This window comes from Erigeron canadensis, chromosome 4, assembly GCF_010389155.1.
Source record: "Erigeron canadensis isolate Cc75 chromosome 4, C_canadensis_v1, whole genome shotgun sequence".
NCBI classification, from domain to species: domain Eukaryota; kingdom Viridiplantae; phylum Streptophyta; class Magnoliopsida; order Asterales; family Asteraceae; genus Erigeron; species Erigeron canadensis.
The window spans coordinates 9,407,743-9,431,328 of NC_057764.1; the positions used below are offsets into that span (position 1 = coordinate 9,407,743).

The 23,586-nt window shown below is 35.2% G+C and overlaps 1 protein-coding gene and 1 long non-coding RNA gene across 3 annotated transcripts; both read left to right on the forward strand.

Annotated features, from left to right (window-relative positions):
* The first annotated feature begins 11,098 nt into the window (after positions 1-11,098).
* Positions 11,099-12,291, forward strand: LOC122596946. The gene is made up of 2 exons (XM_043769589.1): positions 11,099-11,612; positions 12,221-12,291. The coding sequence occupies exons 1-2, from the start codon at positions 11,099-11,101 to the stop codon at positions 12,289-12,291; spliced, it is 585 nt and encodes a 194-aa protein (XP_043625524.1).
* A 5,975-nt stretch (positions 12,292-18,266) lies between these two features.
* Positions 18,267-20,254, forward strand: LOC122596639. Of its 2 annotated transcripts, none has more exons than XR_006323352.1 (4): positions 18,267-18,758; positions 19,189-19,277; positions 19,364-19,472; positions 19,934-20,254. It is a non-coding gene; the product is annotated as an uncharacterized LOC122596639 (long non-coding RNA). The 2 variants fall into 2 exon arrangements; XR_006323353.1 differs by having other exon boundaries at positions 19,937-20,254.
* The last annotated feature ends 3,332 nt before the right edge of the window (positions 20,255-23,586 follow it).

The window sequence follows — 23,586 nt, forward strand, 5'->3', positions numbered from 1 at the left end:
CAATTGCCCTACTCAATCCATTGCATGCCCCGACCAATTCTTGCAACTTCCCAACCACCAAGTCCTCATTAACTGCAACTTTAGTAAATTCAGTGCCCATAACATCCTGGGCACCCTTCAGATCGGCCAGAGACTTGGTGTTGGCAGTTAGAGATTTAGATAAGCCCTCAACCTGAATAAGTAGGTTATGAACTTCGGTTTGAGATTTTTCTAACTGAGCTTCCATACTGAGATGTGGAGCAGATGAAGTGGAAGCTGAAACAACAGAGGGAGAAGTGCGAATCCCTGCCAGAGCCTTCTCCAAAAGTACATCAGAAGGACCCTCAGATTCTGTTTCAGAGTCCAATTCTTTTTCTTGATCCTCTGGCAGGTCATAATTTCTCCTTGGTGGTATTTGATGAATTTGAGGGTGAAGGTGTTGAAGTGGTGGTTGAAAAACAGCTGAGGTGACATAGGCAGGGGTTTATCCTTCAAAAAATAAAGGGTATTGGTGTGAAATTGGTGGTCTTTGGTAAGGTGGATCAAGATCAATGATGTTTTGTTGTTGTTGTTGTTGTTGTTGTTGTTGTTGTTGTTGTTCCAAAAGAGGTGGTGACATGGGTTCATCAACAAGGTTGAGGGTTGGTTCAGAATCCGATTGATTCTCCCTCAATAAGTCCTCATCAAACTCAAAATTTTCGAGAAGCTCATCGTCATCCCAGATATTTACTATCTGGTCAGATATGCTCTGGTTTTGATTCCCAGAATCCAAGCCAGCACCTAGTTCAGCAGCTGCTTCAGCAGTTGCATCATCACTGGTCAAAGTTGGAACTACTTCAGTCGATACCGGTTGTGCCTGAGTAACCCTTGTGCTGGATCCAAGAGTCTCTTCATTGGCCGCAGAAGTTGAAACCTCCATCTCTCTGGGTATCACCTAAGAAATATCAAAAGTTTGTGCATGCAAAGAATGTAAGATTTGTGAAGTTACAGGGGGTGCACGTGCAGACTCAACTTCTAATGTGTGTTGGGCTAACACACTAATATCTTCACCATCTCCTCCTAAAGAAGTTTTGGAGATGGTTGCTTGAAAGTTTCCCATTTGACCTTCTTCTGAAACCTGTTTTGAGGTCTCAGAAGGCTAAGCTTGGGTACTAATATCCATGGGTTGTAAGGATGGCCTAAAAGGACGCAGTTTTAATAAACCCTTTGGAAATCCTGAGGAGTCTTTTGGGAGATCCTCAGGTTGGTCAGTGGAGGATGAAGGTGGCAGGGTAGAACTTGTTTTGGGTTGAAACAAGTGTAACATTTTGCCACTAGATCGACTGGGGGGTCTCACATTCTTTTGTGACCCGCCCAGTGATCTTTCTGAGCCAGCCGGTCGTGCTGCGTCAGTTTTAACATTGTTACCAAGTACCTGAAGTATTGCAGGGGAAAGCTCAGGTTCGTCCTCAGACTCTGAAAGCTTGGAGAGGTCTTTACAAAATTCCGTCTGAGAGCTCTCCTGAAGGATGTCAGAGTATCCTTCTCCTAGAATGGCAAGAAAACATAAACTTAAAAATCTTGGGAAGGCAATATGAATGCTCCTCTCCCCCTTCAGCTTTGTCAACAACTGAGCAAAAAGTGTCTCGGCAAAATCTACCTTCATCCCATGCCATAGATAGTAGCCCATCTCAACTTGGATCAAGGAGATCTGATCCAAGCCACCATTATTTCCTCCTAGACACTCTACAATCTGTGTCCAGAAATATCTCCAACAACTTTTGAAACTAGCAATGAGGATGTGGTCGGATGTTTTCAAGTTGCCATCATCATCCACAATCTGGTTGTGGCCAGTTACCAACAACACTTCTCTAAAATTTACTCATTTTCTTCTCTTTTCATAAGGAGTGTTGGGAGGCAAATAGTTTAATAGGAGTGCCTCCCTGAAGCCTTCAAGTGTCAAAACACACTTCACCGTGCCCTCTTTTAATGTGAAGGCAATAGACTTATCATCTTTTGCAAATTTTGCAGTGTACCAAAACTCCAACAAATACCTATGGTACAACTGCTCTGGATCAGTAGTTAGGGCATAAGAGATGGGGCAACGTTGAAGAAAAGCGTTTAACCTGCCCATCAACCATTCAGATTTGGCATTTAAGGCTGCCTTATAATTGTTCATGTTAAACCGTATGGTTTAATTGCAGATTTTGGGGGAGAATATTCAAAGCCAATAAGTGTTTTAAGTTCTTTTACGGATGTAGCCATTGAGTTTTGTTAAAGAAAGAAGATGAAAATGAAAGTGTTTGAAGGAATTTAGGGTTTGGAAAATTATGAAGGAAAGTGATTGAGTGTTGAGAGAATGAGAGAGAAATATGATTGGGACTAAATGAAAAATGAAATAAATGATGGAATGATTTTGAGAAAAAGGTTTTATATTTTCAAAGGAATACGAAAAGATTTCCCAAAGAAAATAAATAAAATGATTTTGAAATTCAAACCCAATAAAATATCATTAATTTTGATCGAAATCCGAAATAATTTTTTGGTGACGCGTCCGCATTTAATGCAACAACGGCCATGACCCCACTTTTTCGAAAAATATTCAACCGTTTTTAATGCAAAAGCAATGATCATTTTTCTTTACGGCGCATGTGGTATGACACATCAGCAAAAAGGTATCCTGGAACAGTAAAAATCACGTGTCCACTTGCCAGCTAGGTATCCATTGTGTAATAAAAGGTTTTGATGAACTTCAGATTAAATAATTTAAAGTTCTAAGAAAGGTTAAGGAAGTGCAATCTGAACCTTCTCATTTTCTGAAACTCTGAAGCCTTTCAGTTTCTAAATCATTTCAGACAAAATATTTTATGAGGCAAAAATTCCCCCTCAGAGAAAAATTTCCTTTTCTTATAAAAACATTTTTGTCTATTTCCCCTGAAATGCTACACAGGATTTAGCATTCCCAACTCGCCGATGAGATGTTTAAAAGTTTTGACATCTAAAGGTTTTGTAAACACATCAGCTAGTTGTTTGTCAGTGGGAATGAAATGAATTTCAATATCACCTTTTAAAATATGATCACGAATGAAATGGTACCTGAGATCAATATGCTTGGTTTTAGAGTGCATGACAGGATTGTGAGATATTGCAATGGCACTTGTGTTATCACAAAATATTGGCGTTCTGGTATACTTAACACCATAATCAGTTAGTTGGTTTTTCATCCATAAGATCTCAGCACAACAACTAGCTGCAGAAATGTACTCAGCTTCAGCAGTGGATAATGATACTGCAGTCTGCTTCTTGCTTGTCCAACTAACCAATTTGCCACCAAGGAAATGACACCCACCTGTGGTGCTTTTCCTATCTATCTTACAACCTGCATGATCAGAATCTGAATAGCCCATGAGATCTAGACTTGAGTCTTTGGGATACCAGACATGTTGCAAACATTATGTCTGGTCTACTTGCAGTTAAGTACATTAATGATCCCACCATACCACGACATTTTGTGGGATCGACAGGTTTTCCATTAGGATCGACATATTTTTCTTGATTTATAAAAATACCATCACTGGTTTGTTTTACTTGAAGACCCATAAAATATGTCAGTTCACCCATCATACTCATTTCATACTCAGAAGACAATATTTTTGAAAACTTGTCACACAATTTTTCATTTGTAGAACCAAACACAATATCATCAACTTATACTTGTACAAGCAAGATATCACTTTTCTCATGCAAAATGAATAAAGTGTTATCTGTTGCACCTTTATGAAAACCATTATCTAAAAGATGTCGAGTTAGAGTATCATACTAGGCTCTAGGTGCTTGTCTCAGACCATATAAAGCTTTGTTCAGTCTATACACCCAATGAGGTTTTTCTTTGCTTTCAAATCCTGGTGGTTGAGATACATACACAACTTCTTCTAGCTCTCCATTCAGAAAAGCACTTTTGACATCCATTTGGTAGACTTTGAACTCATGATGAGCTGCGAATGCCAAGAAAATTCTGATAGCTTCAAGTCTGGCCACTAGTGCAAAAGTCTCATCAAAATCAACTCCTTCTTCTTGTGCATAACCCTTTGCAACAAGTCTGGCCTTGTTTCTGATTACATGACCATCTTCATCAACTTTGTTTCGAAAGACCTATCTTGTCCCAATTGGTTCTTTCTTCAGATTGGGGGGACATGGAACAAGCTCCCAAACATTGTTCCTTTCAAATTGGTTAAGCTCTTCTTGCATGGCTTCAACCCAACTTGGATCTTTCAAAGCCTCGTCAATCTTCTTCGGTTCTATCAGTGATAAGAAGCTGACATATAAGCATTGATCGCTTGTGGCTCTTCTAGTCTGAACCCCTCTACTTGGATCGCCAATTACTTGATCAATTGGATGTGAGTGAGTCCATTTAGAGTAATGACCAAGATGAATAATGATATTAGTGCAAGAACTCCTCTGGCTTACTTCAGGAGATGGTTCAGAATAGACTATTTCAGTTTCATCATCTTCATCATCTTGTAAATCACGATTTGCATCATGAAATTCTTCATTCTGAGGTAATTCAGGGGATACTGATATCTGAGGAGCAGCACGCACATCTGATCCAATAGTCAATTCAGATGGTAGTTTGAATGTGACTGAAGGATAAAATGGAATGTTACTTTGCTGACTTGTAACTGGTTCTGAACTGGAATGATCAGAAACATGTTCAGGTGACTGATCAGATTTGTCATTGTGATCAGATTCACCAAAACTGATAGGACCTTCTGAAGGTGGTTCAGAGACTGGCTTATTAAAGATTGCAGAATTTGATTCATCAAAGGTAACATGAATTGACTCATCAACCTTTTCAAGTCTTTTGTTATAGACTCTAAAGGCCTTGCGAATTGTTGAATATCCTAAGAAGTAGCCTTCATCAGCTTTGGCATCAAATTTGCCCAATTTGCTGGAATCATTCAGAATATATACTGGACATCCAAAAACATGGAAATATCCAATATTAGGCTTTCTATTTCTGAGCACTTCATAGGCAATCTTCTTATGTCTTTTGACATAAATTGAATGATTCTGGGTGTAGCAAGCAGTTGCAACAGCTTCAGCCCAAGAACATTTTCGAAGACCTGATTCATTCAACATACTTCTGGCAGCTTCTATCAGCATACGATTCTTTCTTTCTACAACACCATTTTGCTCTAGTGTATGTGCTGAGGAGAAGTTCTGAGATATGCCAGTGTCAGTGCAGAAGGTTTCCAGAGTGGAATTTCTGAATTCAGTGCCATTGTCACTTCTGAGCTGACGTACTTTTCGCTTGTGCTTGAGTTCAATCTGTTTGATGAGGGCAATGATTTCAGCAGCAACTTCACTTTTGTTTCTGAGGAAGATCACCCAACAGTATCTTGAATATTCATCGACTACAACCAGAGTGTACCTTTTCCCCGCTCTTGTCTGAACATTCACAGGACCAAAAAGATCCATATGAAGCATATGAAGTGGTTCTGTCATGCTGAAATTTTGCTTGGTCTTGAAGGATGCTCTCTTCTTCTTTCCCATTTCACACCCTGGACATGGCTTATCTTTTTTGAAAGACATGGCTGGTATCCCATCAGCAAGTTGTTTTCTTGACAACTTATTAATATTTTTGAAATTGAGATGGGATAACCTTTTGTGCCACAACCAGTTGGTGTCCTCATCTGCCCTTGTGTAGAAACATTGTTCAGAAGTAGCACTATTCATGTCTACAACATAAATGTTTCCCTTTCTTGGTGCAATCATTACCACCTTCCAATCTCTGTTGAATATGGTGCCTTGTGAAATATCAAATAAAACCTTAAAGCCATCATCACAAAGTTGGCTGACACTGATCAGGTTATATTTCAAACCATTCACATATGCAACTTTAGTGAATTTAACTTGTCCATTATTCACAACACCATATCCCTCAGTTTGTCTGTTTTCATTATTACCAAAAGTTATTGAGGGCCCCTCTTGCACCCTATATTCTTCTAGCAGGGTTTTCTGACCAGTCATGGTTCTGCCAGCAGCACTGTCAAGAAACCAAGTATTCTTTTTGCGGTCACCCTGCACATACACAAAGATTAGTTCCTTTTGGGAACCCATCTCTTGATGGGTCCACTGGGCTTTCCCTGAACAGCCTCAGATTTCTAAGGTATGTAAGGGACAGAAGGATCAAAGGGAATTTCAGTCATAATTTCAGATGACACAAAAACAGTTGGTTTGATGACTTCAGAAACCTTTTTCTTCTCAGATTTTTGCTTTTCTTGCTTGATTTTCTTTGAAAAAGGTTTTGGGTTTTGTTTAGGAATTTGGGGAGTGCTTTCAACATTTTTTAAACGTGCATTACAACTCTGCACTTGCCTAGCCAAATTTTGAAATTGACTTTCAATCCTTAACAAAATAGACTCTGAATTAGACACCTGGGCCCTACCAGAATCTGAGGTAGAAGGCTCAGCAGGGATCACATTTTTCTTCTTCTGAAGGTTCTTAGGAACCTTATTTGAAGACTGAAGGGAAGGCTTCTTGGGTTTTGCTTTCTTGTCTGAAGCACTGGTCTGACATGCTTCAGATTTTCCCTCAGGTTGTTCCTGGTTTTGATCAGTTATCACTTTTGATTTTCCAAGATCTTTATAAATGATCTCTGGTCTCATCTCTTTAGGAAGTGCATCCAAATCAGTTATTACAGATGCAAGATGAAGATCATCAGTGCCATAAGCGATTCTTTGATTTTCAAAAGTTTTCTTAATAGCAGCTTCAGGAAAAGGTGATTTCATCCAAGATTTAATTATTTTCTGTTCTTTTTCCAAAATAATTTTTAGTTCTTCCTTTTCCAATTCAAGTTTGGAAAAGGTGATAACTTTTCAAGGCCAACTGAACATCTTTCAGTTCTTTTAATCTGGCCTGACTGGCGTTCAGTTCAGAAAAATTTATTTCAAACATTTTTATACTCTCTGAACGCACAGTTTCAACATAAGTTATGTCGGCCTCTATAAGAACCAAAAGATCCAGTTTTTGTTCTTCATTCTTCTCAAAACTGAATGTACTAACCTTCTTCATGATGATATCCACTTAACGACCAGATTCAACATCAAATTTGACAACATGACCATGATCTTCACGAGCCATGAAACACATATCCCTTACTTCTTCTTCATCATCAAATGACACGTCAGAATCCTCCCATTTTTCAGTGTCTGCCACCATGCAGCTATTCTTATTAGATTCTTCCTGAGCCATCATCGCCATGTGGGCTTTCAGCTTTTTGTACTTAGCTTTGTACCCATCATCAGGCTTCTGAAAAATAGAATGGTTAGAGGCAGTGTGTGATGAGGAGGGTTGTGATGATTTGCATTCTTTCATAAAATGTCCTTTCTTTCCACATTTAAAACATTCTAAATTGGACTTATCGACAGTATTATTTGAAGAAAATTGTTTGCCATTTCTCTTTGACTTAAATTTAAAATGATTAAAAGTTTTGGCAATCATAGCAACAAGGTCATCATCATCATCCTCATCACATTCATGTGATGCATATTCAGAAATACCAACTTTCATTAACTCAGCTACCATCTTCTTCACAGAGTCAGACTGATCACTCTCAGAAGATAGTAGGGCAGTATCTTGTGGTTCAGACTAATGAACCAATGCAGAACTGGTTGAAGTATGATTATTTGCATCTTGCTCAGCCACAGCTCTCTCAGCCTTATTCTCCTCAGTGTATCTGAAGGCACCATACAAAGAGGCCAGAATGTGGCTATGAAGGGTTTTACCTTGCCTTAATACCATGATCAAATTCTCCCATTTAGAAGGTAATATATCACAAAACTTTTCAAGTAAAATTTCTTTTTCTTTTGTAACACCAAGAGCTTTTAGTTGATTGACCAAATTTGTAAATCTAAGATATGTTTCAGTTAGAGATTCATTTGGTAATGCAAAAAATGCTTCATATTTTTTATTCAAAGAAACTTTTCTTGTGGTGATAGTTTCCTTTGTTCCTTCAAACTGTGTTAACAACTCTTCCCACATTAACTTAGAACTATCAAGTAAAACAAGGGTGGGTTTTAAACTTTCTGGGACAGCAAAGAGAATCATATTTTGAAATTTGGAATCTAGGTCAGCCAAACGATGGTCTTCCTCTGACCAATGATCTTTCTCCTTGGGTGCTAACCTAGGGGTCTGATCTTGGTTAAAAACAACAGTTGATGCATTCATGGGAACATAAGGACCTTCTACAAGAATGGTGGTCAAGTGTCTTTCAACTCCAGCGATGTACTTGAGCATACATGCCTTCCAAGTAATGAATGTGTCACTATTTCCATTAAACTTAGGTACCAGATTGTTTGGAAAGTGAACATGAACACTTGGTTGAGCTGGTGGTGGAGGTGGTGGGTTTTGATTCATATTGACATTTGGGTTAAGGTTACCATTTGGGTTTGGGTTTGGTTGTTCGGTTCCAGACATCTTGTAGGATCAAAACAGGTATAACAATTTAATGATTTAACCTGGGAGGCTCTGATACCAAATGTGAGTCCACCTACACAAGATGTACAATGAGAACAAGATATAACAAGATATAAAATAGGTTAACAATAAACACAAGTATATCAAGTAACCCGACTGGCAAGTGGTTCGAATCTAGATAAAGACTAGTTATGAACCACGATCCAAATATGGATATGAACAATAAAGAACAAGTGCTTGAAACTATATAAATACTAATTATATTCAAGTATTATGGCAATGAGTCGAGATGTATTTTTCAATGTGTTTTATTTATTTCTATAAAAAAATACAAGAGTTGTTGCAGAACAAAGATAATCACACTTGTGAAAATATCTAAACAACCCTAGAAATACAAATGATCTATGCGACAAGGAATTACTCATAAGAATACTTAGAGTAATATCACACGTTGCAATTGCCAAAGTTCCAAGCATTTTTGCAAGTGTGAGAAGTCTTATATTTATAGGCAAACATGTCTTGATGACATGGCAATATGCCGTACAAATATGGTTGGATGCATTTATGGATTTGTGGGACAAATCCATAACATGTTTGTTTAAGGTAAAGTATGTAAGTTTCTTGATGTGACTTGACATACTTTGTTCCCAACCTTTTGCTAAAACTTTCCCAATCCCATGTATAAGGTAATTAACCGGGTAAAGGTAGTTAAAGCTGCAAAAAGACTTTCCTCGTAATCAGTGAAAAAGTGTTGTAAATACTTTTTCACTGAGCCTCTTCAGATTCTTCAATCAGGTAAGATCTTCTCTGAGCTCTGCTTCTGAGATGATCTTCTTCTTCTGAGATGATCTTCTTCTTCAGTCTTCAGTCTTTGACTTAGTCTGAACGTCTTCAGTGTTGGTTGATTCTGAATCTGAAGTGAAGCTTCAGTGAGCTTTATTCTGAATGTCATTAGAATCCTGAGCAAGCTTTCTTCACTGAACTTCAACTATTTTGAACAAATCTTACTTGGTCGATTTTCGACCTAACAGAAAGACAGAAATAAGCCTTCCAAGAATTGAAGAAATATCTCTCTACGCCTCCACTATTAATGAAGCAAGAAGATGAAGAGCCCTTATATCTTTACATGGCAGTATCTTCAACTTCAGTAAGTGCAGTGCTAGTAAAGGAAATAGAAGGTCAGCAAAATCCTATTTACTACATAAGCAAAAGTTTAATTGATGCTGAAACCAGGTACTCTGATCTCGAAAAACTTATACTTGCATTGGTAATGGCATCTACTAAGCTTAGGCATTACTTTGAAACGCATGCTATACATGTTAGGACTAACTACCCTATAAAACGTGTCCTAAGAAAACCTGAAGTATCTGGTAGGATGGCTAAGTGTTCCATTAAATTAAGTGCTTTTAATTTAATCTATAAACCTAGGACTGCTATAAAATCACAGGCCTTAGCAGACTTTGTGGCTGATTTCAGTACCAATTTGCAATCTGATTTAGACTTAGAAGTCAAAATCTAGAAGAATCCACTGAAAAATGGACTTTACATGCTGATGGTGCAGCTAATGTTAAAGGAATAGGATTAGGCATCGTACTAAAATCGCCACAGGGGGATATCATAGCCCAGGCAGTTAGTTGTCATTTTATAGCTACCAATAATGAAGCAGAATACGAGGCTTTAATTTCTGGCATACAATTGGCTAAAGATATGAACATTAGAAATCTTAAAGTATATGTACGTAGATTCATTGCTTCTAGCTAATCATTTTAATGGAACATATGCTGCGAAGGGTGAAAAATTAATACAATATTTGGAAATTGTCAAATTGACATAGAGCAAGTTCCTAGAGAAGAAAATACTGAAGCTGGCGCTTTAGCTAATTTAGGATCAACACTTAAGATGTCACCAGAAACTAAAATTCCTATAGTTCACATTTTACAACCTGCTATAGGAACAAAATCAGCAAAGATATTGGCTATTGAAGATAAAGAAATAGACCAACCTGAGAACAATCAAAATTCATGGACTACACCCATAATAGAATATTTAAAACCTGGGACAATTCCTAAGGATGAACACCCAAAGAATTTTTGCATGAAAATTGCACATTATTCTATGATAAATGGTACTTTGTATAGAAGATCACTTGCAGGACCATATCTTAGGTGTTTGGAACATCCTGAGACTACTGAGGTACTCAAAGATATCCATGAAGGTGAATGTGGAAACCATACAGCCAAGAAGATCTTTGTACTCCAAGATCCTGAGAACAGGTTATTATTGGCCAACTATGAAACAAGACGCTGAAGAATACGCAAAGAAATGTGATGCATGCCAACGACATAGCAACATTTACCATCAACCAGCAGAGCTTATGTATCCAGTCCTTTCACCTTGGCCATTCATGAAGTGGGGGATGGATATTGTTAGGCCAATGACGGAATCTTCAGCAGGGAAGAAGTACTTTTTGGCCATGACTGATTATTTTTCAAAGTGGATTGAAGCAGAAGCATATGCCAAGATCCAAGAAGCTCATGTTATATCTTTTATCAAGAAAAATATACTAACATGATTTGGAGTTCCCGTTGAGATAATTTGTGACAATGGATCACAATTTATTGGCAAAAGGACAACCAATTTCTGTGAGAGTTGGGGAATCAAAATGATTACCTCTACTCATGTACACCCTCAGGCTAACAGACAAGCAGAGTCAAGCAATAAGATCATCATGAACAATCTCAAGAAAAGACTGGGACAAGCTAAAGGAAAATGGGCAGAAGAACTTCCATTTGTCTTGTGGGCTGATCGAACCACTTCGAAAACGGCTACTGGACAAACGCCATTTTCACTTGTCTTTGGGACTGAAGCAGTATTGCCTACCAAAATGGATTTGCCTACAGCAAGGGTAAGCCTATTAACTTATGAGAAAAACAAGGAGTTATTGCTTGAATATCTTGAAGCTATAACTGAGCTACGAGAAAGAACCAAGATAAGAATAGCAGCCTATCAACAGCGAATCGCTAAGTCTAATAATAAAAATATAAGAGCAAGAAGATTTCAAATTGGAGATCTAGTTCTCAAAAAGGTTCTAACTAAACCCGATGGTAAGTTGAACCCAAAATGGGAAGGTCCATACTTAATAGAAGGAGAAGCTGGGAAAGGATCCTATTGGCCAAGTAAGCTTCCTTGCATTCGAATTTTCTATTTCATTATCATATATTATTTTCTTCAAAATAATGATACTGACTTGAGTGTCGGAGTGGCGTTAGCCAAAAGGCTAACGCCAATTTCAAAGAAATTTTTGGTTTTATAGGTTCTACAAGACGAATCTATATCAATAATCACATTCACAAGAACATACAATAAGGTTCGGCTCTAACGCCTATATATGGTTAAAGGTCTTTACCTTTTCATTATGGAAATTCTATTGGACGGCTCTAACGCCAACTTTTGGTTAAAGGTATATACCTTTCTTAAATCGCCTGGGTTGCACAAATTAATTAGATGGTTGAAGGGTTAAATTCCAAGGTCATCAAAATTAATTCTGTTGGTTATCAATGTTACCATTGATCTCCCTATTTGGCTAACCACGCCACCATAATCCAATAAACATTTGAAATGGGCTAACCACGCCTCTTAAGTAATTTCATGATATTGAGACGCCCTTAATATCTTCAACAACAGTGTTCTTACGAAATAAATTAAAATTGAGAATGTCCCTTCTTGATTTTAATTACTAACGAAAGCTTATTCGATTCCACACCTATGTATTATTTTAATGCAGGCATAAGTGGACATCGACAGTTATTAAACATACTACAGGCTAAAGATTATAGCCATCAAGTGGAATCCTAATCGCTCACACAAGGTGCATGTACCTTATCTTTAATCACTGTGTTGATTTGACTACTTACTGAAGTTATTGTCTAGTAAGTCAAAAGTCATAATTACTCGACAAACGATGCAGTAATATTAATTGCTCATTTTACTATTATACCCTCGTTAACAGTTTTGGTTTTTTGAACGAAAATCAAAATGGATCAAAAGTTTAATATTTTCCAAAAGCATATACACATAAACTACTTCAAGAGCAGTTTTTTACAACCATGATTGATCACTCCGGATCAATCTCGCCTCTCCTAATACATTGTTTCTCTACGAAGCACTACCCCTATAGATTCCTATTACTAATATCAAAAGAGTTCTAAAAATGGGCTCTGGCCGTTGCATCATATCCTTCGTCGCCCATAGAAATTCCCTACAGATGAATTTCCCAGTAAAGATCAGGGTTGATTCTCTTCAACTCGTCGAGAATAGACCTCATTCTTGCTATTTCTTCTCTAGCAATTCTAAGCTCCTCTTGTGTGGCATCGAGAGTATGGTCCAAAATCTCGATTCTCGCTTTCAAACCCCTGTTGACCTCAGAACTCATTTCTTGCTCAGTCTTCGCACATTCTTTGTAAGATTCGAGAAGATTCTCTAAAGACTTGATGATGTCATCATTTAGTTTGTCCCTGGCAATTTTTTAATCTTCGAGGTCGACAAGAGACTGAAATATAAAGTTAAGAAACAAAAATTAGCGATAATAAAAGAGAAACCGAATGAAAAATGTTTGAACAAACCTTTTGTAGAAACTCTCCTAGCGATTTTAGAGACATTATGAAGATTTGTGTTTTTGAAAATAAAATAAATTATTTACAAATGAATAGAAGTGTTATATAGAGGGGTAAAAGGTAGAATATTGAACCGACAAGTAGTTATTTTTTCGTGTCAAGACCCTTGGTTACCCTTTTTACACACGTATTATCCTCGTAACGGTTTTTTGAAATTTTACCATTTGACTCCGGTCAAAGCTTTCTCTAGTAGCTTCAAAGTTATTCAAATAAAAATGATTTTATTAAATAACTTTGGGGACAATTGTTATGCCTGGAAATTTCAAGTACCAATATCTTGAAAGCCCAAGATCTTGACATCTCAGGATCTTGACACAACGGAACATTCGGAAGATATACTAACGTATTGTTACACATGTTATTATTATTTCCTCGTGAGTAATACATGCAAGATCAATGATAATCAATATCACACATGGAGAAATACCTCTAACGGTATGAAATCAAGGAAACACGCAAAGAATCTCTTCAATGTGCAAAGAAGATTTAGTCCTCCAACATAATCGGACTTCAAGTTGAATTCAACACGAGAAGAAATAAGCTAACGGTCACTTGACCAGACAAGATCTTCACCAACGTTCAAGAACTGAAGATCCCTACAATATCAGAGAATTAGTTTAACACTAGCATTATAAATAGAAGAAGGTTGATCGATCCTAGGCACTTACTCTCATCTGCTATTACTCACTTGTACTCACACACACTACATACTGTTCATATTTGCTGCTCATACACTTAGAAAGATCGATCAACCGACTTCCACCCATTGTAAACATTTCAACACACATCAATAAAGAATAAGGCAGGAACGATTGTTTCCTCCCGGGGTTTTTATGTCGGTGATCCTCTAAGGATTAAGGGCTTTTCCTCGTCATCAAATATCGGTGTTCTTGCTCTTTACTCTTTATTTTACGCATTATTTGTTTGATTCTTGCTTAATATCTTGTTTATCTTAACATATTCTGCATTGTTTACATTAGTTTGCGATTATAGAGACATTCTTTATTGTTTAGTCGACATAATCTATTATCAAAAGTCTTTCTTACCAACGCATCTTTGTAACTCAACGTATTTTACAAGCACACAACCTCACGAACGAAAGTTTGGTTACTTAATTGATCTAAGTCTTCAACGTAGATTATCTTAGGTGATTTTTGACCAAAACATCTTGCAATTCGGTCGATCATAAGACAAAGCTTCCAGTTTTGCTGTTGTCAGTTCGTTTTCTTCAAGTCTGATGAACCTTGCTGCTCTTGCTTTTGCTTCATCTAAGTTTCTGCATGGTGTCATGATGAGATCCTCTTGGAACTTGGATCCCTGATGGAGACCTCTCTGCAAAGCTTGAATAGCAGTTAACATATCTAACTTAGGAATATTAAGTGATTCTTTAGTAAACCTAGTCATAAAATCTCTAAGTGATTCATGCTGTTTTTGAGTAATTTTATATAAGTCGTCAGTTAATTTCTCAAAAGTTCTACTGCATGAAAATTGACTGTAAAATAAATTAGTTAAATCAGCAAAAGAGTTTATGGATCGAGGGGGCAAACTCTGCAGCCATTTTAAGGCTGGGCCAGATAATGTGGAACCAAAGCTTCTGCACAAGCATGCTATCTTCAGGTTGTAGGGAATGGGCACAGTCTCCATTTTCTCCAAATACAATGCGATATGTTCCTGTGGATCAGCAGTTCCGTCGTATGGCTTCATGTTTGGCACTTGGAATTTCTTTGGAATTTCCACATTCGCAATCCTATCTCCATATCTATTGATGAGATTAGAAGCAGGATTGACTTCTGGAATTGGATTGCAAAATCCAGGAACACTTGAGATCATTTCCTTAGTTTTCTGAAATTCTCTTGCGATGTATTCACTTGTACCTTGTTCCAACAATGGGTTAGTATAACCGAATGATCAGGTAAAATTATTCCCATTAGATAAACCTGATCCTGCATTAGCAGATGTCCCAGCAGCCTGCGTCTTTTGTGGGATATTACTCCCAAAATTCTGGGATGCAGTTGGGATCGTTGTGTTGAATGGCGCAAATCCAGGAAGTGCAGATGATACTGGAGTTGCAAACAAATTTCTTGGAGTTATCGGTGCTTGAGTAAATTCCTGATTTGCTTCAACCGTTTTAGTAAGTTTCTGCAAAATTTCAAACAAGTTAGGTGTTTCTTCAGCACTAGTATCTCTGGCATTCTCTTCAGATCCAATATTAAAGGCATCTGAATAGGCTTGTTCAAAGTCTGATCGTTCCACTCGCCCTGTTTCAGTGTTTTGAGTTTCTGCTGGAGTTTCGTCAATAATGCGAAACTCATTCGTTTGATCAGCAGGTGCCTTATCCTTGCTTTGATTAGGACGAGTCGTGTTGTCCTTGCTTTTCCGATGGTAATTGATTCCTGAAGCAATATCAGTCATAGAAGAAGAAATAGCAGGAGTAGTTTGCGAAGAGTTAGTTGGCTGGGTCGACATTATCGGAATTAATTTGAGAAAAATAATTTTTCTAAATTGTAGATCTGGGATTTTAAATAACTGAAAGCACCTTTTGCCCCACGGTGGGCGCCAAATTGTTTTGGTCAAAAATCACCTAAGATAATCTACGTCGAAGACTTAGATTAATTAAGTAACCAAACTTTCGTTCGTGAGGTTGTGTGCTTGTAAAATGTGTTGAGTTGCAAAGATGCGTTGTTAAGAAAGACTTTTGACAATAGATTATGTCGACTAAACAATAAAGAAGGTTGAGATAATCGCAAACTAATGTAAATGATGCAAAATATGTTAAGGTAAACAAGATATCAAGCAAGAATCAAATAAGTAATGCGTAAAATAAAGAATAAAGAGCGATAACACCGATATTTGTTGACGGGGAAAAGTGTATAAGCAGCGAAGAAAGTAATATGCAGTGTGTGTGAGTACAAGTGAATTATAGCAAATGATCGTAAGTGCCTAGGATCGATCAACCTCCTTCTATTTATAATGCGAAAGCTAAACTAACTATCCGATATTGTAGGGATCTTCCATATCTTCACTTCTTGAACGTTGGTGAAGATATTCCCTGGTCAAGTGACCGTTACTGTATTTCTCCTCATGCAGAATTCTACTTGAAGTCCGATTATGCTGGAGGACTAAGTCTTCTTTGCGTGTTGAAGATATTCTTTGCGTGTATGCTTGATTTTGTACAGTTAGAGGTATTTCCCATGTGTGATATTGATTATCATAGATCCTGCATGTATGACTCAAAAGGAAATAATAACATGTGTAACAACACGTTAGTATATCTTCTGAATATTCCGCTGTGTCAAGATCCTGAGATGTCAAGATCCTGGGCTTTCAAGATATTGGTACTTGAAATTTCAAGCATAACAGTACCATCCGGTTATGGATGAGGCAATTTTATATATACATTTTTTGCAAAGTTTGAACGCCATTAGGCAAAGTTTTTGTAAATCCAGATTTTCAAATGACGGGTGTTACAACTTAGGTACCAACAACCTTATATTCTCATCCCCCCGTTTTATTAGACATGAAAGTAATATTAATGGAAATAATGTTGATGAAAAGAATGAAGAAGACAATAATGTCAAACACACTAATATTGATAAAAATAATGTTAATGCAAATAATGCATAAGAAAATAATATTGGTGAGAATAATGTTGATGAAAATGAAACTGAATTGTTGTATGTTGTAATTTCAAATTGCAAACATACAACTTTTTATTTATATAATAAAATTGGCGTGGAGATGAGCTGCCTAGCTTGACTAGGTTCCAAACCCTTAAAACTTTTGTGTTGTATCGTTTAATGTTTATAACAGGGGGTAAATTTTCAACTGTCGAGCCCTGAGCATCCAAATCCTCAGGACCGATGTTGGTTACCGTTGTCGGAGTAGAGGGGAGGGAGAGTATGTGTGTGTGTGTGTGTGTGTGTGTGTGTGTGTGTGTATGTTTCCATCAGGAAGAGGAAAGGGGAGTTTTTTTGTTTGTTTAACAAATTTACATAAATGCCCATCTGTGTCTATTGTTTAAATTAAGACATAAGTTTCAATCCTATCCATTAATTGAGGTGATCAAATGGCTAAAAATTGGCCTATGGATCTCAACATTGTTGTGGGTTTCAAGTAAAAGAGTTTTAGTGTGTTGAATTAGTGTATCGAACAAAATAATTTTTCAATGTTGTAGATTATGGATGGCCTCGTCGAGAGATGTAAACATATGAATAAAAGAAATCATTAAGAGAAATGACATATCTTCTAAAGTGTTCTCTATATTGGTATATCTCACTCATTAAAGTGTTCTCTATAGAGAATCTGAAATAAAAAGTCTACAAAACATTGTTACTGTTATAAATGATTATAAAATGGATATTGCGAGAATAATCCACACTTTATAAAAATTATTTTTAGATATCTTTGAGTTTTATAGAATGTTAGTTTCTATCGTTGTAACTACATATACATTGAGGGACCCAATGTAATGTAAGAGAATTACCATATCTCTCAAGTCAATTTAATTAAAAATCTTTTTATCTAAATATATATCTATATCTAAATCTATCTATCTATCTATTTATCTATACTATATTATAAAAAGAATAACCTCATGTTGTAAGTTACATGGGGGAAAATATCAAAAATACCCTTAATGATATACTACATTTATGATCCTTAATCTTTTAAAATATCTCAATTAACTCTTTAATCAATTACATTTAAATCAAGTATCTACACCACTTGACGCCGCCTCCACCACCAACCGTCGATTCCACCAGCACACCGTCGCCGCCACGAACACCGCCGTATAGCGCGGGTATCGTGCTAGCATATATAAACAGAATACACCCTGCTGAAAGTTACTCACTGGGAATTGTCCAAAATACCCTCTTTTATCATAACAATATCAATCCATCGAACCACCCCGTTCTGTTATCATTCGTTAACCCACAGTCCCATACCCTAACACTTCATTCTTGAGTTATTATGGTATAATAACAAATGATAAGATTAAAAGAAAGAAGAAAAAATGAAAACTATGCTCCATTCTTGAGTTACAAGTTACATGAATGAGAAAGAAAGGAAAGTGTTATTTACTGAAATACCCTTTGTAGAGAAAATGGATTCTTAGGTGTAAAAGGGTGACGGTAATTACATTAAAGAATATGCTTCTCTCCTTCACTTTCCGGCCAGATCTGGGTAGAAATAATTTGAAACAAAAACCATTAAAATTCCCTTTGTTTTTCAATCTTTTCTTTATGTAAAAAAAACTCAAAGAATGCAATTCTTTTCTTATCATTTCCATACAAAAATTAACTCAAAGAATGGAGCATAAAAATAATACAGCCCCATCGCAGCGAGGATCATCGACCCTGCACCTCCATCGCGACCGTCCATTGTCGGCGACGACATCAATTCTACACTCCACCGCGACTGTCCATCACCACGATCGAAATCGGGTTCTAACATTTAATTTAAATTTGTTTACAGTTTTGGAGGTGTAATCAAATCGGTTCAGGTCCATAACTACAGTGTTTTCAAATTTTGCTACAAAAAAATGTATTGTTAATGATTTCTTTAGTGTGGTTTCATTTAATTTAATTTTTCTTCTTTATTATGATTCATTGCCGATGCTGCCGTTGGAGTTGTTTGATTGATATGGAGGTACATATTAGAATATGATAAAGCCTAATTAAAACTTTTGGTTTTTTCTTTTTTTTTTTTTTCTAAAAATGCTTCTTTATCATTTGTTAAATTATTTACAGGTAGACATTTTATGGTTTTTGTGTTATTGAAACTTAATAACCAACCATGTTCATGAAGACCATTAGAGCAATATTTAAATGTTTATGTTTTGATACAATTTTTAAGATTGTCGACTGTCACATCTTTGTCAAGCCAAAGAAAGTTAGTAATGAAAAATTTGGCATAGACATTAGACAATGCTAGAAATAGCTAGGTTCTAAGAACTAAGCCTGAATGATTCCCAGATGTTCATATTCAATAATATTCCTTTTTCTCGATTAACAAATTGGTAAGTACTGTAATAAGGGTTGCGATGCAGATTTCTTAGTTTATTATGTGATTTTTCCAGAACAGACAATTCGGTAAATGGAATTCCAGAAGAAAGATGTCAGATTGGGGAATCAAAATCGAGCAAGAAATTGAAGTTTAAAAATTGTGGTAACATATCCAATACATACATTTCTTTGCCATTTTCTGTTAATATCTTATAATAGTTTAACAGAGGTTAAATCGTTACATTGTAGATGCTCATAGGAAACATTGTGTGTACTACAAAAGTATTCCCTTTAGCTTGAAGATAAAGCATGAAGATGTGGTTTTATCTATAAAAAGGTTGAAACTTTGACAAATCAGGTATTGTCTAAAAGCAAGTTCTTGGACAATATTTACTTTACCCTTTTTACTTATAAATGGGTTGATTCGGGTTATGTCCAAAATCTTGTTTATGGCGGAAAGGGGAAATTAAATGCATGATTCACATTTAGTAGCTAGATAACCTATTACCAAAGCCAAGTTAAGTTATCTTATTTTATTGACTTGATATCGATTTTAGTTGATCGAGTTCATATTGTTTTTTGAGCAAGTGAAATGTATGAAACATAAAAAAGGATTGTTCTGAACCTAATAGACTAGATCAACACATATTGATATGTTCAAAATGGTTCCCAAAGCATCCTATACTAATAGAAGGTAGATTTGATTTCTTTTTGTTCCTTCTGTACTTATTCTAAAACGAAAAAACCAACATCTGCATTTGTTAAAGATCAGTTCCCCTTCACTGAATATTTCTACAACATTCCACAACTTGTTTTCAGCAGCAAGTTATTTGAAGAAGGCATGTGTTGCTAAAGGTTGTTTCAAGCAGCTCAAAACCGTCTTGTATGAGCTTGAAGAATGATTGGCATTTGAGTGGCCATAGTCAATAGTTCACTGATCTACAAGATGAAGTGATTAAGCAAGCGAAGATTGTTGCAATGACTTGCACTTAGTAGCTTTGAAAAGAAAAGATTTCTTACCAATGGGATTTAAATATGCTAATCCGTTAATGCAAACGAGTTCCCATATGGAAATATAATTCATTATATGTCCTGTATTATATGATATTTATATAAAAGCCTTCTTGTGTTTATGTCAAAGTTTTAGTAAATAGCCTCCTTGAATTATTTATTCTACAGCTGTTCACCACATTGAGCAATTCAATGAAGCAGTAAGGGTTCTCATTTCTCAATGTTCTAAGGCAACATGCTGGTAAACATCAAGTCTTGCATATGAAAACAAATTTCGGATGAATGGACCATCAATTGATCACCCAATTCTACTGTTTTTGTTAACCACTACATCAAAAAAAAAAAAAAAAAAGTAGTGTTGATGGTATCCCTATAACATACGAGTACTATACTAGTTTTGTATACAATTTATTCTCTTATTATCGGTTCTATTTTTGTCAATATCATTAAATCATATCATCTTCACGTATAACTAAAATGAGAATAATTTTTAGTTGGTTCATGATGTAATATTTTCTTTAACGACTCGGGTCACATTTATTTACAAACTCATATTCTGCCTACTTGTCCCTTCCACATATTATTTGATGTTATTCACATTCAAAAAATTTGATGTTATCTTACTATATTATATAAAAAAAAAAACACTTTATTTTTAAAAGGTTGAAATATATGTAATATTTTCATCTAACACTCTTCAAAATATTTTCACATATATTTTCCTTTTAATATTAATGATTAAATTACATTGATCAATCATTTTGCTTTTAAAATATTTTCATTAAACCTTTATATCAATTACTTTTATATCAATTATCTACATCAGTTGATGTTGTCTCCACCACCAATAGTCACCCATCACCAAACCGTCGTCGCCACGACCACCATCGCATTTGTGCGGATACCGCGCTAATTGTTATGTGAATGTTTATGTCGATTTATTTGAAAATGAGTAATTCAAAGACTTGAATTTAAAAAACCGATTTATTTGAAAATGAGTAATTGAAAGACTTGAATTTAAAAAACTATAAATATATATTAATCATTATGTCATCATTTTGAAGAATCTATTACATTTTTTATTGATAAACATAATAAACTTGGATTATAAATTTATATATATATATACTAGGTGAAACTCCGTACGTTGTACCGGGCTATTTTATTTTCTACATAATTCATCATAAAGGACATGTAATAAAAATACATATTCATATAGATTCAACAATAAAATATTAACAAAACTAAAGGTGTTAAAATTTAAAGCACTATCATATAAGAGACTGTTAAGAATCAAAGGTGATCTTCATTAGATCTATCTTCATTCCTTGAAATAATCCATAATTGACACAATAAACGAAGACAATAGCTAATTTGTTGGCTCATCGCAAAGTAAATCTGCATCAAGTATGAGATAGAGTGACCGGACTACAAGATATTTAAATATTAAGTTTTTTGGCATATAGAAACATAAGAAAGTAAATTACAATCAAAACTACATTGTATATGTTAAGATGTTTGTCTCTTTTACAAAACATTATCTCGTTTAAACACATATAGGGCCTTGTTGAAAGCAAATTCTAGTTGCAACAAATAATAAATATATGGTGAATCACCTATTGTAAGGCTACCGCCAAATCATATGAACACTCAACTATGTTAGAATGTTTGAAGTGATCAATTGGTTACCAATTTAAAAGCCTTGATCATTTATTACTCATTGATCTTATTACTCTTTAGTCACAATTTTTATATACAAAAGTTGAACCAAAATCAAAAATCCATATAAAAAGAATGGAACTCGCAAGTGAGTAAAAAAAAACATGTTTATGTCTCATTTCATATGGCTTTCTTTGATAACTACCATGAAATTGATTTTATAAAATTAATATGTAGAATTGATAAGTATGCCTTCATGTGAAACTCATAAAATGTACAATTAGAAAAAAAAAAAAAAGAGTACAAAATTTGAATCCCATGACAAGTAACCAACATAGTGAAGGTACTTAAATAATAGAAATTAAACAAAGGTTAAATGTAAAAAAAATTATAGATAACACAATCATCCTTGAAAATAACATATTTTCTTGGATAAGTAGTATTGTTATCATTATCTAAATCCGAAACATTAAATATGTGTTTGTTTTTTACTATTAAAATGACAACTTACAACTGACTATAACTAAAGATGAGATTTATCAAGTAAAAATCAATTTTGGCAAACTCTGTCTTCGACTTTTGTCGATAGTCCTCAAGTAAAAATGAATTTGGGTAAACTCTGTCCTTGACTTTCGTCGATAGTCATTGCAAAACATACCAATATCCGATGAAATAAGTTTAATGCTAGATTATCTCCATCTTTTTTGACAGAATAATATTAGATACTAATAAATGAAAATTTAGTACTAGTGTTAATGCTTGTTAGTTAAGAATATGATGAATTTAATATTAAAAATAAAATTAGAAACATCAATAAAGCATGTATATATCTCATTATATGTACAACCTTGTAACATAAAAAATTATGAATAAATTCATCAAATAGAAATTGAAATGATAAACCAAAACAATGAATAGTATATCAAGCATTTAGGGTTTAAATGTTTTTCAAACAAAAAATCTTTAAGTTTTATAGTAGTTATGATACGTAAATCACAATTGTATCAATTTTACTTTTTATTTGTATTAATGAAAAATCTTTCCAACTATCAATTTTAATAAAATTAACTAATTTGAAATAAATAAGAAACCTTGTGAGTTGTCATTTCGTAAAATAAGAGTGGAATTATATACGTGTGGCTCCAAACACTAGTTATTTATTACACATCGCATTACAGAAGTCAAGGTTGTTTATTAATTATGGATCTCAAAAAATAAACAAAACATCATGTAGTACAATTGGCAAATAAGCCTACACTTTAGCATGGAGGTTGTGGGTTCTAACCCCATCTTTAGCATTTTTAAATAAATTTTAATAAAATATGACACTAACTCTAAAATGCTTATGTGGTGGCTGACTAAGCAAAATAGGTGCCTATGTGGATGCTGACATGTCTTTGGGATCGATATGGTGCCGCCACATAAGAAAATGTTGACGTGGCAGGCTCAGAGAGTGCCACGTGAGCACTTTCTGATAGCCTTTTATATATATAAGGTTTTTTACCCGTACGATGTGCGAATATTAAATTTATTTTTTAAAAGTTTTAATATTGACATTGAAATCAATAATATATATAATGTTCAACATTTAAATACCAAAAAAAAATTAAACTTAGTTGAACTGTTAGGTCCAGTTTTAGCTATAAACTGGAGCTCTCCAGCTGCATTTGGAGAGAATGAAGAATTGTCCGAAATATTAGAAGTCCAGTTGCATTGTACAGTTTAAGCAACTGATGACTTCCTCCAGTTAAGATCTGAAGACATAAATCTGAAGACCTTCCAGTTGAAGTCAAAGACAACAA